Source organism: Sturnira hondurensis, unplaced genomic scaffold (assembly GCF_014824575.4).
Source record: "Sturnira hondurensis isolate 20B ecotype Veracruz unplaced genomic scaffold, ASM1482457v3 Scaffold0007401, whole genome shotgun sequence".
Lineage (NCBI taxonomy): Eukaryota > Metazoa > Chordata > Mammalia > Chiroptera > Phyllostomidae > Sturnira > Sturnira hondurensis.
The window spans coordinates 7,667,705-7,683,976 of record NW_028080032.1 but is presented as its reverse complement, the minus strand read 5'-3'; the positions used below and the strand labels follow the sequence as shown (position 1 = coordinate 7,683,976).

Sequence of the window (16,272 nt, the reverse complement as noted above, 5' to 3'; positions counted from 1 at the left end):
ATTCTGATCAACATTAGTGAGGTAATCTGCCTAACACGCCCTGCTAAAGCAAGGTGTCTGCTTAAGATAATGCAGTCTTGCCCTGGCTGGTGTAGCTCAGTGGACTGAGTGCGGGCCTGCGAACTACACGATTGTGGTTCGATTCCCAGTCAGGGCACATGCCTGGGTTGCAGGCCAGTTCCCGGTTCTTGGCAGGGGATGCATGAGAGGCAACCATGCATTGATATTTCTCTCTCTCTCTCCTTCCCTTCCCCTCTAAGATAAATAAATAAAATCTTAAAAAAAGATAATCCATTCTTTTTAACTTCTTAGTCTCACCCTCTTTCTACCTATAAAAACCTTTTATTTTATACAACTCATCAGAGGGCCCTTCCAGTTGCTAAATGGAATGCTACCCAATTCATAAATCGCTGAATAAAGCCAAGTAGATCTTTATATTTACTCAGCTGAATTTGTTCTTTAACAATATAGCTAAACAGACAGGTTGTAAGGCATGTTCCCAGTGCCATGCGTACCAGGAGACATGTGCAAGAATGCTCGTTACAGCGCCATCTCCAAAAGCAAAAACCTTAAAAAAGCCCAGCTGTCCATCTACAGTCAAAAGGATAAATAGCACATCTTGATATAAAAGAAACTTATGGAGCCACGAAAGTGAATGAACTGTATGGCAGTATACAATAATCCGAACAAATCTTCGGAACACAATACTGAAGAAAAATAGCAGGTTCCAGAAGAACACACAGAATATGATCCTATTTGTATTACACTGAAACACAAGACATTGTTTAGGGATGTAGGCCTACGTTGTCAATCTCCAAAGTGAGCTCCTAAGGTTTAGGTACTGGGCAGCCTGCCTGACCAAGGACGACAGGGTGGGGACGAGAAGGGCACGTGAAGGACATGAATGAACAGGAAGCTGGGTAACAAGGTCTCATGACAGCAGAAGTCACTGACTGGGGGGAGGGAAAAGGTTCCAGAGCTGGAAGCACCTCAGGGGAAGGGAATGAGACCTAGACTATCCTTTAGATGCCATCATTCACTTGCACTACAGACCTCAGGCAAATGTTCACCTTCTCCTCAGTCAGGATATAAAGATCAATCAAGAAAATGCATGCTGTAGAGCCTTTTAAGTGCCTTCAGAAGGTGGGACAGATGAATTTCAAACTCACCGCAGTCTCGAGAAGTGGACCTACTAAGACACTAATGACACTTAAGCTTCAGGACCCCTCACCAGTCCAAGCCCCTGAAAAGGGTCCCCAAACATTTTGTATTATTTTTCCTTAAGAGAGCTCCCAAATGGTATCAACTTTAAGCTGTAAAACACTAACCTGAATCCCCACACGGTGAAACATTTAACACACAGCCAAAGGAGACTTGTGTTTAAAATCTCTGCTCCTACTGAATTTTCCTCCCCGTGAAACCATCTCCTAATTTAAACTGCATTTCCCTCAGGAACTAAGGAAGTCTGAAAATCTAAGCTTGCAAAAGAGAGCAACAACGAGGCCCCAGAAACCCCTGGCTGTGCCCTGTATTCTTGCGTAGAGACCTTGGGATACACCGACTCTGGCTGGATACCTCAATACAATATTATTTTTGTAACAAGGCCCTTTGCTAAGAAGGTACAAACTAATTTGGCAGATATCCCTGCTAAATATTATAACTGGCTTAACTGTTACAAAGCACGAGCACCTCTGTGTCGCCTGCCTTTAAGACGCTGCGATCTCGCCAAGGCTGGCAGCATGGTCCCACCCTCCCCGCCTTCGACAAGTGCCCCAGACTCTGGTCTTTTGTGGCAGGACCTGGAGAGGCAGAAGTGCACGGGCTGCAGCGGGGGCTGCAGCGGGGGCACGGGAACAGATGCTGTTCCTCACCACGCCAGCACTCCGTGGGGCACAGAAGTCCTCGTGCTTTGTCTCCTGCGGGGATGAGCAGAAGCTGAGCCACTGCTCTGGGCAGAGGGAGAGCCACTGGCCACCAGACGGAACGATTTTCAAGAACAAATGACCTAGAAAGGGGATTTGCTTAGTGGAGGTTGAAAACTTTGTGGAGCAAGTCACAACTCTTCCTCCACAAAATGGCTGTATCTAACAGGGAAAGGACAGAACTCACTAAAAAATGTTACTTGGGCCCTGACCAGTGTGGCTCAGCTGGTGGGGCATCATCCCGCAAAGTAAAAGGCTGCAAATTCTATTCCCGGTCAGGATACACGCCTGGGTTGTGGGGTCAGTTCCTGGTTGGGGGGCCTCCCAGAGGCAACTGATCAATATTTCTCTTTCACATCAATGTTTCTCTCTCTTTCTCCATCTCTTAAAACAAACAAATAAAATCTTAAAACAAACAAACAAAAAAAGAGCCCAGAGGGTGAACTTAAAAGCCCTGGAGGACTATTTCCAGGCCTTAAGAACTAATCCATGAACTGGAGCTTGCCCAGATGGATTTCAAAGCTGCAGTGGCCTGGTGACTCCTTTCTATCCCCAATGTACCCTCTTTATGAACCAGAATGTCTGTAGCTGTTACCCTATGCCAGTCCCACCTAGAGTGTTGGGAGGGTTGGGGTAGGTACCTTGTCTCTTTAGTCTCCCAAGCCCACAGATGGAGAGGAATCATATTCAAGAGTGGTACTCAAAGGGTTGCGGTGCAGGGCCTCGTCCATACCTGATTTAGATGATCTTGATGATGAGATTTAGAGTTTTGAGCTGAGGGGATTTAGGAGTTTGAACTGTTACCATAATGGGATGAGGCCTTAGGGGGAGGTGACTGTATTTTGCATGTGGCAGAGACAAGAATTGTGGGGGCCAGAGGGTACACTGTGGTAAGAAATTTAAGGTGGCCCCTATAATCTTCACCCCTGGTGTTACTCCTGTGTTCAAGTAACCTAATAGGGCAAAAGGAAGATGATCTTAGTGGGTCTCCTCTAATCACAGGAGCCCTTTATAAGTAGAGCTTTCTCTGGCTGGTAGCTGAAGAGGAATTCAGAGATCGAAGTACCAGAGAGATTCAACAGGGCAAGGGAGGTTCTCTGTTGCTAAGATGGAAAGGTCACAGGGCAAGGACACAGGAATGACAAGCTAGGAGTTGTCCCAGCTCACAGCAAACAATAAATTGGGACCTCGGTCCTATAACCCAAAGAAACTGGATTCTGCTAGTAATCTGGATAAGCCTGGGTGCAGGTTCTTCCCCAGAGCCTCCAGACAAGAGTCTAGTCTGGCTGAAACCTTGACTTGGGCCTTATGGGATCCCTAAACATGAATCTAGCCAAGTCTGCCTGGACTTCTGACCTATAGTTCTGTGAAGTAATAAATAATAAATGTGTACTGTTTTGAGCTATGAAACTTGTGGTAATTTGTTACACGGCAATAGAAAACTCATCCAGATTTTGTTTAGGTCTACAGATTCTATTTCTGGACATGCTGCTGCTCTAGCCAGATCTGAGAGCAATTCTCAGCCAGCAGCAAGAGGACCAGGTGATGTTCTGGGGCCAGCCCTTCCTAGAACAAGTTTCTTCTTCTGCAAATGGATGGACCAAAGGAGAGAAGCTGGAGGAAAACACTCCTACACCAACATGTCTTTTCAAATATCAGACGCATTACCAATCACAACACATATGCTGACACCTGCAAAAGAAGGACCGAGACACAGCTCACCTTCCTCAGGCCAGGACTGGGAATTACTGGAATAAAGATATGCTCCCTCTCCTCCTGCTAGAAAAGTGCCCAGGAAACACTCATCCCCCTATAAAAAACAAATATACACAAAGAGCAGGTGATTCATAGCATAAACACACACAGAATCAAACCTCTGGCCAAGTTTATCTACAAAAGCTGCTGAGTCAGCCTTAGATAAACCCAAGTTTGACATTGCCTGAATCTTTGTCACGTTACTGGAACCCTTTGGCTTGTGCTCAGGAAAAGAGTGTCAGGTCCTCTCCAGGCCCAGGCACAAAAGCTGGCAATGCCTGCTCACGTTCCAGTGAGTTTCTATCATCTGGAGGTGGCTCTTCTTGGCCTAAAGCTTTGACCCCTCAGCTCTGTATGTCTGACTAATCTGAGATCTGCTTTTAATGGTATTGGGAAATTTAAAAAACAACACTGTAAGGTCTAGTTGGCAGAAGGAACCCTTGTAATTGTGTGCCCCATAAATGGCTATTTCTAGAGCTCTGCTGGGAGGAGGGAAATAAGAACAGGAATTGAAACAAAGAGGTACAGGTCCTTTAGATTAGCCCTAAAATGAGGCATTTTCAATTACATTTATATAAAATGTTTACATCTCATTTTGCTATAATGTTAACATTAAGAATAAGAAGGCTATTTACCTTCACTGCTTGCTGGGTTTTTTCAGACAATTTCACTTCATTATCTTCCACCTGTGTCCAAAGGAGTACAGATTTTCAGTTACTACTGCAAGGGCGAAATTCTGCTAGGTGTCTCCTACTCCACCCCACCCCACCCCTGGATGTGAGTATTTCTAGGAGCCTGACCGGGCAGTCCCTCCAAATCCAGGCTGAGGTCCTTGTGGCTGGCAGAGTTGGCTGCTGGTTATCAAAGCTCAGGGCCCAAGGCCATGATGGGCCCTCTCACTGGGACCTGAAGTTCAGCTAAATGAGCCTATGATATTTGGAGAGGATAGTCTCCACTTACACTCCCCTTCAGAGAAAAACAACTATTATTAGGGACGAAGGAAAGAGAACATATTAAAATACTGTGGGGGCATTCTCATTTAGACATGTTCATGTTGAGGATAGCAACTCCTGCTGTTCCCTGTCTGTGTCAGAACTGTAGAAGCAGAATATGAAGAGCTTCTAAAATGGGCACTCAGATCACTTCCAGAGTCACTACTGTCATACTTTCTGCATCCTAAGGCACCAGGGTTTCAAACCAAGTCCAGCTGATGAAAATGGGACCTTTCCACACAGAGAGAGACCCTGCTGTACACACTCAGGAGCAATGATTCTAACCAAGGAAGGGAGCCACATAATCCACTCCTCGCTGTCTGTATGTGACCCCAGACAGGTTGGTCAATTTCTAAGCCTCGGTCCCCTCATCTGTAAAATGGGGGTATTAATTTTTTCCTTTCCCAAATTTAGCAGGGACCCAGATAACTTAATTCATTTCTTCTCAAACTTTTCCAAAATCATGAGTTAGAGAAACTGGATTCATTTGTATAAAGAAAAAGCTGTGATAAAAACTTCCATTCCTGAACAGCAGCTAGTTCAGGATCTGACAATCCACCAGGGAGCCAAGGAAAAGGCTCTTAATCAAATGTTCTCCCAGATTTCTCCCCATTTACATCCACTTCACCTGATGAATGACACTAACCAGCCAGGAGCAGAATCTGGGTATGGCGGCTGTCAGCACTATGAAGCTGGTTTCTGTGTTAACAGTGCCATCTGTAGGAAGACCACAGACATGCAGGTTACTGCCCACCACCTGAGCCCACCTTGCAGGCCTCAGACAGCTACGCCCTTCCCCTTCTCAGGACGGGCGGAGGGGGAGAGGAGAAGACATCTCTCATTAGTATAGAGTCTGATGCTCTCAGCAAATGAAAACTTCCTCATCAGGGGGCAGGGAGACTAGTGACAGGTTCCCCCAGAGTGATGAACTCTACTACTAGTTACACTAAATAGAAACATTTAAATGAAGAATGCTAAAAAACAGTCCTTCTTATCTATAGTTTTAATTTTTATCCAGGTAGTACATCTGTGAACATATTAAAAATCAATCAAACAAACCATCCTACCAGCACTGGGTATTATCCTTCTCTAGAAATTCTTACCAATATAATGGGTACAAAAATGAATCTAATTATTTTTTCAAATTGCTTTTACTTGACTAGTAGTAAGGCTGTACATATCCATCTATATATCTATATATATATATGTATATTTAAAGACAGCCCCAGCTGGTGTGGCTCAGTGGATTGAGAGCTGGACTGGGAACCAAAGGGTCCCCACTTTGATTCCCGTCAGGACACATGCCTGAGTGGCTGGCCAAGTCCCCAGTAGGGAGCGCTCGAGAGGCAACCACATATTGATTTTCCCCCTCTCTCCCTTCCCCTCTAAAAATAAAATAAATAAAATCTAAAAAACAAGATAATACATGTTACACATACATACACCCATATTTTGCCATTACAATGTGTTCCTGTGTAGAAAATAAACACCCATGTTTTTGACCCAAACTTTCAGGAAGAGAATTTTTTGTTTTAATTTTTTAATTCAATTTTTAATTTATACTTAGATACTTGGTTTTTGAATTATAAAGGAATTTTAACATTTTTAAAAAGATTTTATTCAAGTGCCCTGACCAGGAATTGAACTTTCTGGTTCGCAGGCCAGCGCTCAATCCACTAAGCCACATCAGACAGGGCAGCATGCATTTTTTAAAACATATTACAGTACAAGAGATTTTATGTAACAAATAATTACAAAACACAAGAACAAATTCAAGGTATTTCAGGCATTAGCGATGTATAATGCATATCCTTATTTTTCCCTCAAAAATCTGGGCAAAAAGCCCGCATTATACATGGCAAAATACAGTAACTCCTTTTTTTCCACTTCTTTGAACTGCCTGTTCATATTTTTTGCCCATCTCCTATTGGTTAGCTAGTCTTCTTCCTATTAGTTTGTAAGAGCTCTTCATAAATTAGGACATATACCCTTTGTCATTAATATCCTTATATTTTTGTACTAGTTTTTGCTGGTCTTTTTTAACTTTGTTTATGGTTTATTTTGCCAAAAATAAAGTTTCAAGCTCTGCTTTCCAGACACCACATACACTTACCCTTTTCTTTAACCAAGATCTGAGATGTCAAAAAAGATTCTGAGAAGACCACAGACCCCAAGCATCCCCTTCCTCCCAGCAAGTCGGGAATGTCACAGATGGTCATACAAGCCTGTATGAAATTAGAAAACAGAGTTAGGCCAGTTGTCGGTCTTAAACCTCAGAGAGAGACCTGTAAGAAACATCACAAAATACTGCTTTCAGGTACATTTCAAAAGAGAACTGGAGAGATTCCAAGCAAAACTCAAGTCATCTGGAAATATGTCTCAGACCTGGGAGATGACCTCAGGATAACATAGGCTTCCTTCCTCAGGCTTCCCTGAAATTGCTTTAGAAAAAGCCATTTTTAAAATTTATTGATTTGAGAGAGAAATAAATTGATTTGTTGTTCTACTTATTTATGTACTCACTGGTTGATTCTTGTATGTGCCCCGACTGGGGATCAAACCCGCGGCACTGGAGTATCGAGACAAAGCTGTAACCAACTGAGCAACCCGGCCAGGGCCTGGTTAACTTCCTTTCCATCCCCCTTCCGTTCCCTTCCCTTTTGGCAATTGATCGATGTTTCTCTCCCTTTCCTCTTCCCTCCCTTTCCCTCTTTCTAGAAATAATAAAAATCGGCCCTGGCTGGTGTAGCTCAGTGGATTGGGCTCGGGCCTGTGAACCAGATGATCGCGGTTCGATTCCCAGTCAGGGCACATGCCTGGGTTGCAGGCCAATTCCCGGCAGGGGCCAGTTCCCAGCAGGGGATGCATGAGAAGCAACCATACATTGATGTTTCTCTTCCTCTCTCCTTCCCTTCCCCTCTAAAGATAAATAAATAAAATATTTAAAAAAAAAGAAATAATAAAAATCGGTTCTGAAAAGAACTACCCTTGCTGTACTACTCTGTGTAGATGAGCTAAGACTACTGCTTTTCTGTTGGGAATGGTGGTGGGCATGCACTTGCATCAAGTCATCCACAGCCGCCCACCTAGTTCCCAGTGACTTCAGGCTGCAGCCGCCAAACAGACTCCAGGTGTAAGCAGCGCCATGCATGCTGCAACAGAACCTCGGCTGGGTGTCTACCATCCTCTCGTGCATCGCTTGCCAATCTCAGGATGCACTGGGATAAATGGGGAACTCAGCCTGTGGCTGGGAGCAACTGGCCCAGGAACTTTGGCTCCCCTAGGCCATGGCAGCCTACCCGGGAACCAATATTTTTGTATTGCTACACCATTCTCCTGGCCCATCAGTATGCCCCTAGCACACAGGTCAGAAAGCTCTTCTCTGACTACCCTACTGCCCTGGAGAGTCAGGCCGCTGGGTTTTTGTTTTTGTTTATTTTCACAGGCCCCTATTAAGGGCTTCAACACAGGCCTTGGAACACTTAGAAGTCACGGAAACCTCATTGGGGTCTGTGTTGCCACAGGCTTGCTCTCAGCTCACATTTCCATATGGGGTCAGAGCAGCCTCAGCCAACTGGAGGAAACCTCCCGAACCTGGGGAAGAGGGCTCTCCCTCCAGCCAGTAGACTCGGGACATGTGGGAACCTAGGTATGAAAGTGTGGCTGTGGTGGGCCTGGCACAGCTGCCTGGGCACCCTCAGAAAGCATAGGCGCACCCCTGCTGCAGCTGGAATGGTTCTGAGAATGGACCAGGTTCCTCAGATGAGGGATGGGCTGCCTAAGACTCCCACCCACTCCCATCTCACCCCTCGTAGATGTCCCTCCACAGGCCACTCCCTGCCAGCTGACTTGTGAGAACTCTGCTTACCGTCTTCACAAAGTATAAGCCATCTTCACTGTCCAGAGGCACGATTCTAGAGAAGGAAAGAGAAGGGAGACAGTCACTACATTCACAATGTTCTCTTTTTTCAACTTGGCAGCAACCTAGATTTCTCTTAGGGATTTTCAAAACACTGGGTTACATGTACACAGAATTTGAATGTAGGCCACTGGGAGAGAAGAGGAAGCACTCAGGGTACAGGGTCTCAGCCACCACGGCCAGCCATGAGCCCAACCCTTGAATGATGCCACTGGCAGGTGTGGAACTGTGAGACGACAACCCATATCGACAGTTACAAAGGTAGCCTTTCTTCTCTTTTTGCTTCTGAAACTTGCCCAAATGAGGACGCACCACAAACATATACTTACCTTCCCTGATTGTTCACGGCATGTATGTGAAAAGCCATCTTGGAGCTGTAGACCGAAAACAAAACTGAACCAGTCAGTAGGCTCTTGCTGTCCCCCGGGCTGGGGCCCGCCCCAAACACCTGCCGCTGAGCACCTGCGCAGGGCCCTTACAGCATGGGGAGCCAGCATCTAACCCCAGTCCTGGCCCTCTGTGCAGACTCTCAGGGCTGTCATAGGGTAGGAGAAAACCACGTGACAGGACTGTGCCCACTGCAGGCTGAGAGTGACGCTCTACTGGCCCAGGGCTTCCTGCCCTGCAGCCTGACATAAAATCCTCATTCTCCTCTTCCTTCACCACCTTTGAGTCAAGCTGCCATCTGTGCTTGGGGTCTGAGCAGAGGCCAGGTCCCGTGTTCCTCTCAGGAGATGATTTGCTAACCTGAGGCAGTTTGAAGGTACTCAGTGGAGTGACCTTATGGAGAGAAGGGCTCTAGGTGGAGGACTGGCCCCGGAAGACTCTCCGCCCACGGCCTGGTGTTTTCTCTTTGTTCCTTTCTCCAGCTAGGGTGGCGCACCTAGGCCTTGGGATTGAGAGGTGGCCTTCCCTGGAAAGGCTGAGTGACTGAGGCGAGGCCCCAAGGAAAGAAGGATGGAATGACCACGTCAGCCAATGGTAACAGAAAAGACCCTATGTGGACAGTGGCTAACATTTGCACACCCACTCACTCTACCAGGTGAGGAGATGAGGAAACAGACGCACAAAGAGCTGCCTATCTCGTCCAAGGTCACACAGCTGGAAAGTAAAGGAGCTGCCTCAAACTTAGGTCACCAGGAAGACAGTCCAGGTCAGTGCAAGGCACGAAGGGAACAAACTCCCTCTCTCCCTCCCCTCTCATGGCCAGAGTTACAAGACCCAGAAGACCCAGAGGAAAGGAGACCGGAAATAAGCCTAAAACCTGCACCAAGGAGATCTGGCTCCTTCCTCCACTCGTGGAAATGCAGAAATAGAATTCTTCTTGTCCGGTCAACGGACAGACTTATCTTTCTAAGTGTTCCTTCTCACACCCAGGGCTGCAGATGTAAGAAAGCGTGAGGCACGAGCCACAGCACCACAGGGCACGTAACTGAAGCATTCTGAAAGAAACTCCTCAACAGTGGTGTCTTTTGACTCCGTTGTTGAAAGTGTGCCTAGGTGGTCCTCCTATGGGACAGTGGGTGAAGACGACGGGCCGCACAGAGATCCACTGTGACGTGCCTGCCAGGAGATGGGTGATGGAAGACTGCCAGGGAAGCCAGATTCCCAGAGCGTCTAGATCCTGAGACACAGCCAGGCTTGGGGTTCCTACATCTGAGAGGTACACAAAGCCCCGGGCCAGTCTCTTCTAAGCGGTGACGGTCTTCACGTGCCCAGGGCCTCTGACCCTGACATACCTCAGCACACATGTTCCCAGCTTCACCTTTCTAATGTCTGAACTATGTCCGTCAGGTGTGCAATGGTTCCAGTATTGACCTGCCTCCTGAGCCAGGGTCAGGACAGGGCTCCCTCCCTCAGCTCCTTCGTCTTTGGCTCCTCGACCTCTCAAAGCCCTGACCATGAAGATTCTCCTTCATACATTTGATTAACAGTACTGAACATTTCTCAGAGGGGAAATGGAATATCAACTACACAGGGGAAAAGGGTGTTTACAAAAACAGACATTTAAAAAATTCCCTCATAGAGAAAATGTCAGCCGTTGCTTACCGTAGGGCTGCCTTAAACTGCACCAGCTCAAAGGACTCTAACTGAGATCCCATGGTCTGCTCAGCTACCTCCTTGGCCTGTAAAACCAATAACAAACCAGAAACAGTCAGCTTCCGCAGCAGGAAAGCGTACGTCACTGACAGAAAGAGCCCTTCTAACATCTGGCCAGGAGAACACTGTGCCCCTCCCCTCTACGTGACCACTGTGTATACATCAACAGATTAAAGTGAAAATACCATGTTAAGGGAAACAGGTGCCTGCTTTCTTCAGGCTGGGCTCACAGGAAGCACTTCATTCAGGCAGGCAGGCTCTGCAACCTGATCTGCTGGGAAGGTGCCGTTGTGAGGTCTGGAAATGCCCTCTTTGCTCCCCTCACCCCTGGCCCTGGGGGGCAGGACTCCTGCCCTCAGAGATTCTGCCCAATGCTAAGACTACTCCAATACCTAGAGTTACAAAAGATCCGTCAAAAAAACAAAGGTGTGGCCTGGCTGGTGTGGCTCAGTGGATTGAATGCCGGCCTGCACACTGGAAGAGCGAGATTCAATTCCTGGTCAGGGCACATGCCTGGGTTGCGGGCCAGGTCCCTAGTTGGGGGCCTGTGAGAGACAACCAGTCAATGTTTCTCTCCCTCTCTTTCTCCCTCCCTTCCCCTCTCTCTAAAAATAAATAAATGCAATCTTAGAGAAAAAAAAAGGAGGGGGAAAAAGGTGTGAAAACAGGTCTGCACCAAATTTAAGTTGACTGAGGAGGGGAGATGACGGAGGAGCTGGTGACTACACTACAGCCTCTTTGCTATCTACATCATACACAACCTTTCCAATGTCAAATGGCTTCCTTCGGGAAAGATCCTACTGGCACCAGGAGGCGCCAAGCCGACTCCTCAGCTCCTTGCTGGGTCAGATATAGGAACCAACTCAGCAGGGCAGGGTAACCGCAAAACAGCAAGGAAGACAACGGTCAGACAACGAGACACATGTGCTTGTCTAGGACAGGCGAGTCGGGTTTTCTCATCTTTAGTAGTTGTTTTTAGTTTTTAAATGCTGAATTACAGGAAATAAACTATGTAGCTCAAAACAAACCTACCAAATTTTATTAAAATTCACAGTAGGCTAAGACTATATATACATGTATTTAACATTCAAAAGCCTTTAAAAACCTCGTAAGTAAAATAATGTGCTATAGGATGATTTTCCTTGAACACAACTAGGGATCTACAGAGAAGTGCTGGTTAGTTGTCCTTCGTAAGACAAGGGCGGCTTGGTCACAGGCAGCGCAAGCTCAGGGCTTTCAAAGCATCTGCCTGGCGCCGGCTCCATGGGGCCCAAGCTCACACAAACCAAGTACAGCGAAGTGTCCACAAACAAAACAAAAAAACAACTCCCACCCAGATGGACAGGAAGTTTTACATTAAAACAATTTCTAAGGAAAGAGAAAGATGGTCTTTAAATTACCTTTGTTAGACTGGAAGTTTTAGCATAACATGCAATGCCAGCCAAAACAGCCTCAATAACAGCAGCATATACCTGGGACAAGAGCCTACTTTTAAAAACAAAAAATACGGGTTAACTACAGCATTACAAGGTTTCATCAAAAGCTGCATGCACGAAAATGACAGTCCCTACGGGACTGACTTTCAAACAGACTGACGAGTGAAAAAATGGAATGCACTGATGTCTAACCCTTCCAGAAGCCATCTGCCCTATCTGATTTACACTCTCTTCTGTTAAACTGTAAGAAAAGCCAGCTCTTCTTAATTCTGCTCAAAAGACCAATCTTCCCTGTTTGTAATCCAACAGAAGGAAACTATCTGGGCCCACAGGGGAGCAGCTACCCGAGGACCCCAAACCCCTCAATGTCACGATAAAGTCTTGCCGCTTTCCCAGGGACCAAGCGCACCGCACCTGCCTGTCACCTCCCCAGCTGCTACTGGAGCCTCAGGGTGGGAGACCTCAGGGGGCAAAGGAGACCGCTCCGGGGGGAAGAGGGGCTGCACTTAAATTCAAATTGACTGTTGTAGACCGCTTTCTAAGCAGCTTCCCTCATCTCTCTGGATAGAGACGGCTTCTCAGGGAGAGCGTGTGCCCCTAGAGCATTCCTCTCACCAGTCCTGCCCTTTCTCTCCGACTTCTCACTCCCCAAAGTCATGAGAAGGGTTTTTCTTTTCCAGACTGGGGGCACCACCAAGGCCCCCAGAAAATGTAAGTCCGGCTGGCTTTAGGGTAGGGTTTTTCAATCTCAGCATTTTGGGGCAGATAATTCCCCAGACACTACCAAATGTCCTGGAGGGGAGGGGGCTGGTGGGGGTGGTATGGTGAAAGCGCCCTGGGTTGAGAGTCACAGCTTTAGGGGAAGGAGATCCAGAATCTTATTAGGATAATTACAGAGAAAAGAGGCTCCTCTGTGGGGTCTTTAAAGGCAGGGGAGGTAACTGGCGAAGAAGTGATAAAGTCTTACCCAAGGCCATGTCTATTTTGCGCCTGAGAATCTTGAAACAGCTCAAGGAAGGTGACAGGAGTTTGGAAGAAGGAATGATCACCGAAATGATCCGGTCTAACCCTCCCGTCTTACAGAGGAGGCAGGTAGGGCCTCTGGAGGTGAAGTAAGTGGTCCGAGGCCACAGAAACTTAATGGCAGACTCAGACTCGGGTCTGTTCTCAGCCTGGTGCTCCCCCGCCACCTCGCACTGCCACCTTGCACTGCCCGTTCCCTCCGTGGCCCCCTCACCACGCCGTGTTGTAGGGAAGAGGCTTGAGTGAGGTAGAAAGAAAAGGGGAAGAAAAAACACACATAACAAAATGGCAGCCCCAAGGATCAACCTATCCTGAAGACTGTTGGCCAGGAGATGGCAGAGGGGTATACCTGGTAGGAGGGGGTCCAGCAGGGACACTGCCAATGAGTTCGGCCACTTACTTCCAGGTAAAACCAGAATCGTCCATGCCTTGACACTAAGCATAAAGCTTCACAGAGGCCAACCCCAAAGACTCATAAAGGTGCTCGTCCTCCCTCCGCAACCCAGCTTGATTCAAACATCACCCAGTACCGACATTGTTCAGGCGCCCCCCCTCTTCCCCCAGGTTTGGCCTTCTATACAGGCCCTCAGACAAAAGCGCAATATAAAGCCACCTGGCTACTGACTTGTAACACAGCCTGCATGAGAGGCCCATGACCTATGACAAGAAAAGAGCCTGTTTTGTGCCCGGATGGCACTGCTGTTGGGATATCACAAGGCCCAAGAGTTCCACCAGCTCCGTGATTCAGCAAATTCCCTGATGTGGGTCCAAGCACCCCCCAATACCAGTCCCTGAGCTGGACACCAATGGAATTGGGTTAGGTGAAATGTCTAAGGGTCCAGAATGAGGACCCAGTGCAGTGGCTACGTACAGCCAGCAAGGAAGCACAAGCAGGTAAAAAGCAAGACTATACATACCCACTAATACATCAAAATGTGGTTAACTTGTTGGTAAAGTGAAGAAAACCCACAAAAAATGCAACACACTATAATTACGCAAAACCTAAATGTATAATTTTTTAAAACCCAGAAATATACACATTAACATACTACTGAGTAGTACAAAGAGGAAGAGTTAAGGAGCATCTTACTTTCTTTTCTCTATTTTCCAGGTTTTCTGCAGTGTGATTTATATCACCTTCTAAGAAGAGGAAGGGACACCAGCGCTCTCTCCCTCCCTCTCCACATGAGCACAGAGGAAAGACCGTGTTCGGACACAGTGAGAAGGCAGTGGTCTGCCACCCACGTAGAGAGGCCTGAAACCACCCCTGCTGGCACCTTGATCTTGGACTTCCAGCCTCCAGAATGGTGAGAAAATAAAGTTCTGGCTGTTTAAGCCACCCAGTCTGTGAAATTTTGTTATGGCAGTCCAAGCAGACTAAATGAGAATTAACGAGTTCATTTCCTGTTTTGATTTCCCACTGTATATGGGGGGCGGGAAGTCAACACCAGGACCTTTCTAAGGCTGCACAGCGTGAGCTTGGATCCGGGTGCCGTTCCATAGGTCTGTGCGTCAAAGCCGGAGTTAACACCTCTCAGACGGGAGTGGGTTTCTCAGATTCTCCCAGCGGGTTTCAGGATGTTTTATTTTTAGGAAGCCCCCAGTAAAAAATGCACTATGCAGAACACACAGTAAGAAGAGTCGTGCCATTCAAATGCACGGATGTGCAGGGAGGAAGTCTCTGAGCCCTGGAGACAGGAGCAGCTGGCAAAGCCGACAGGGTCTTTCAGTCTGGACCCCCAGCTGGCGGAAAGGGGCTGGGAGCCTCCTGGGAAGCCCCACAACTCTGCTCACCGAATTAAGCAAATGTCCTACCCACTGCTGGTCTCTAAAGGAGGTAGACAGGACAGCCCAACCTCTGAGTAACTCAACTTTGAAAAAGAAAAAATAAAGTAGAAATGAAGACTTACACTGGTTCAGTTTTCTTGGGCAACTTGTTGTCATCACCTGTGAAAGAGGACCTAATAAGAATGTGGTAAGATCACAGGAGACGCAAACACTTCACAAGGGAAGTAGAATTTCTTAATTTAATTCAAAGGAGATGTCAAGAACTCCATTTTTTCCTCTTTAAGTTAAATACCGCACAAGCACAAATGAGAGCGAAACCAATATCCTCTCTGCATCCTCCTCGTCCTTCAACCCTGACTCTGACTTTGACAACCCACTCAGCATCACCACCAAATCCCAGAGAAGACAGAATCGTAGGCTCTGGAAGGTTTTTGCTTTTATTTTAATTTTTTAAATAAGGAGGTACAGGTAAGCAGGCTCAGTTCTGCCTCTTTCTTAATTTCTTTAATGAGGTGGTCCAAATCCATGCTTCTCTCAAGAGTTCCCTGGCTCATGTAATGCTGCCCAGGAGAAAACCTGCTTTCTGATGTACTGCGGAGCAGTGCTGAGGTCCTTTCACTCTAGACTAGAGGTTCTTCTCAATGTCCCCGTGGATGCCTGCACCTTCCGGTTATCCCAGCAAGATGGGCAGCTCCAGGCGGCCTTTTTGGACCGCCCCACGGCATGGAGCCCTTGTTCCTGTCAATGTTCCCAGGTCCTGGGTACCTTTCTGCCACAGTCTTTCTTCACTTTCCCCACAAAGGGTTGGGTGGGCACCTGGCTGAGTCATCCGACCGCCCAGTGCAGTCCACACCTCCCGCTGCCTCCAGCTCGGACTTGTTCATCCTGGCCTTCCCTCTGACACTGAGCACACGGTCTCACGGTCAGACCTGATATATACTGAACCAATAGTTTTTCCTCCCGATACACATCCTGTGAGAAAGGTGTTACGCAGTCCACCCTCCATCTGCAATCAGAGCAGGGGTTTGGAGGCCTACAAATTGGGCATCATGAGCTTCCGATCAAAGTTGTAAATCATGAGTCCACTTCTAGTTCATGGGAGAAACTACTCATTAAGTTGTAAGAATTGACTTATAGGGACTTACCCAAGTAAGGAATGTGAGTAGTTCCAAAAAAGTACGTTCTTGAACAAGCAAGGGGCCCCTTTGGCGAGACACACTGCACTACCTGGATATCAGAAAAAAGTAAAAAGAAAAAAAAGGACTTAGGTGCGTTCAACTACAGAAACAAAGAGTATAGTTAATGGAAATCAATTTTATTTGACCAACAGCTGATGC

The 16,272-nt window shown here is 47.1% G+C and overlaps 1 protein-coding gene across 2 annotated transcripts in view; it reads right to left on the bottom strand.

Moving 5' to 3' along the window:
- DNAAF9 (dynein axonemal assembly factor 9) overlaps positions 1-16,272 on the bottom strand; it is a 125,877-nt gene that overhangs the window by 51,379 nt on the left and 58,226 nt on the right. The window contains exons 11-20 of one of the 2 annotated variants that reach the window (XM_037051742.1): positions 16,081-16,162; positions 15,058-15,094; positions 12,089-12,176; positions 10,638-10,714; positions 8,918-8,962; positions 8,538-8,583; positions 6,783-6,894; positions 5,316-5,386; positions 4,313-4,363; positions 3,645-3,732 (exon numbers count right to left, since the gene is read on the bottom strand). In XM_037051742.1, coding sequence (XP_036907637.1) covers positions 3,645-3,732; positions 4,313-4,363; positions 5,316-5,386; positions 6,783-6,894; positions 8,538-8,583; positions 8,918-8,962; positions 10,638-10,714; positions 12,089-12,176; positions 15,058-15,094; positions 16,081-16,162 — 697 coding nt within the window. The remainder of the gene's footprint in view (positions 1-3,644; positions 3,733-4,312; positions 4,364-5,315; positions 5,387-6,782; positions 6,895-8,537; positions 8,584-8,917; positions 8,963-10,637; positions 10,715-12,088; positions 12,177-15,057; positions 15,095-16,080; positions 16,163-16,272) is intronic. The other variant, XM_037051743.1, reaches the window with a different exon arrangement.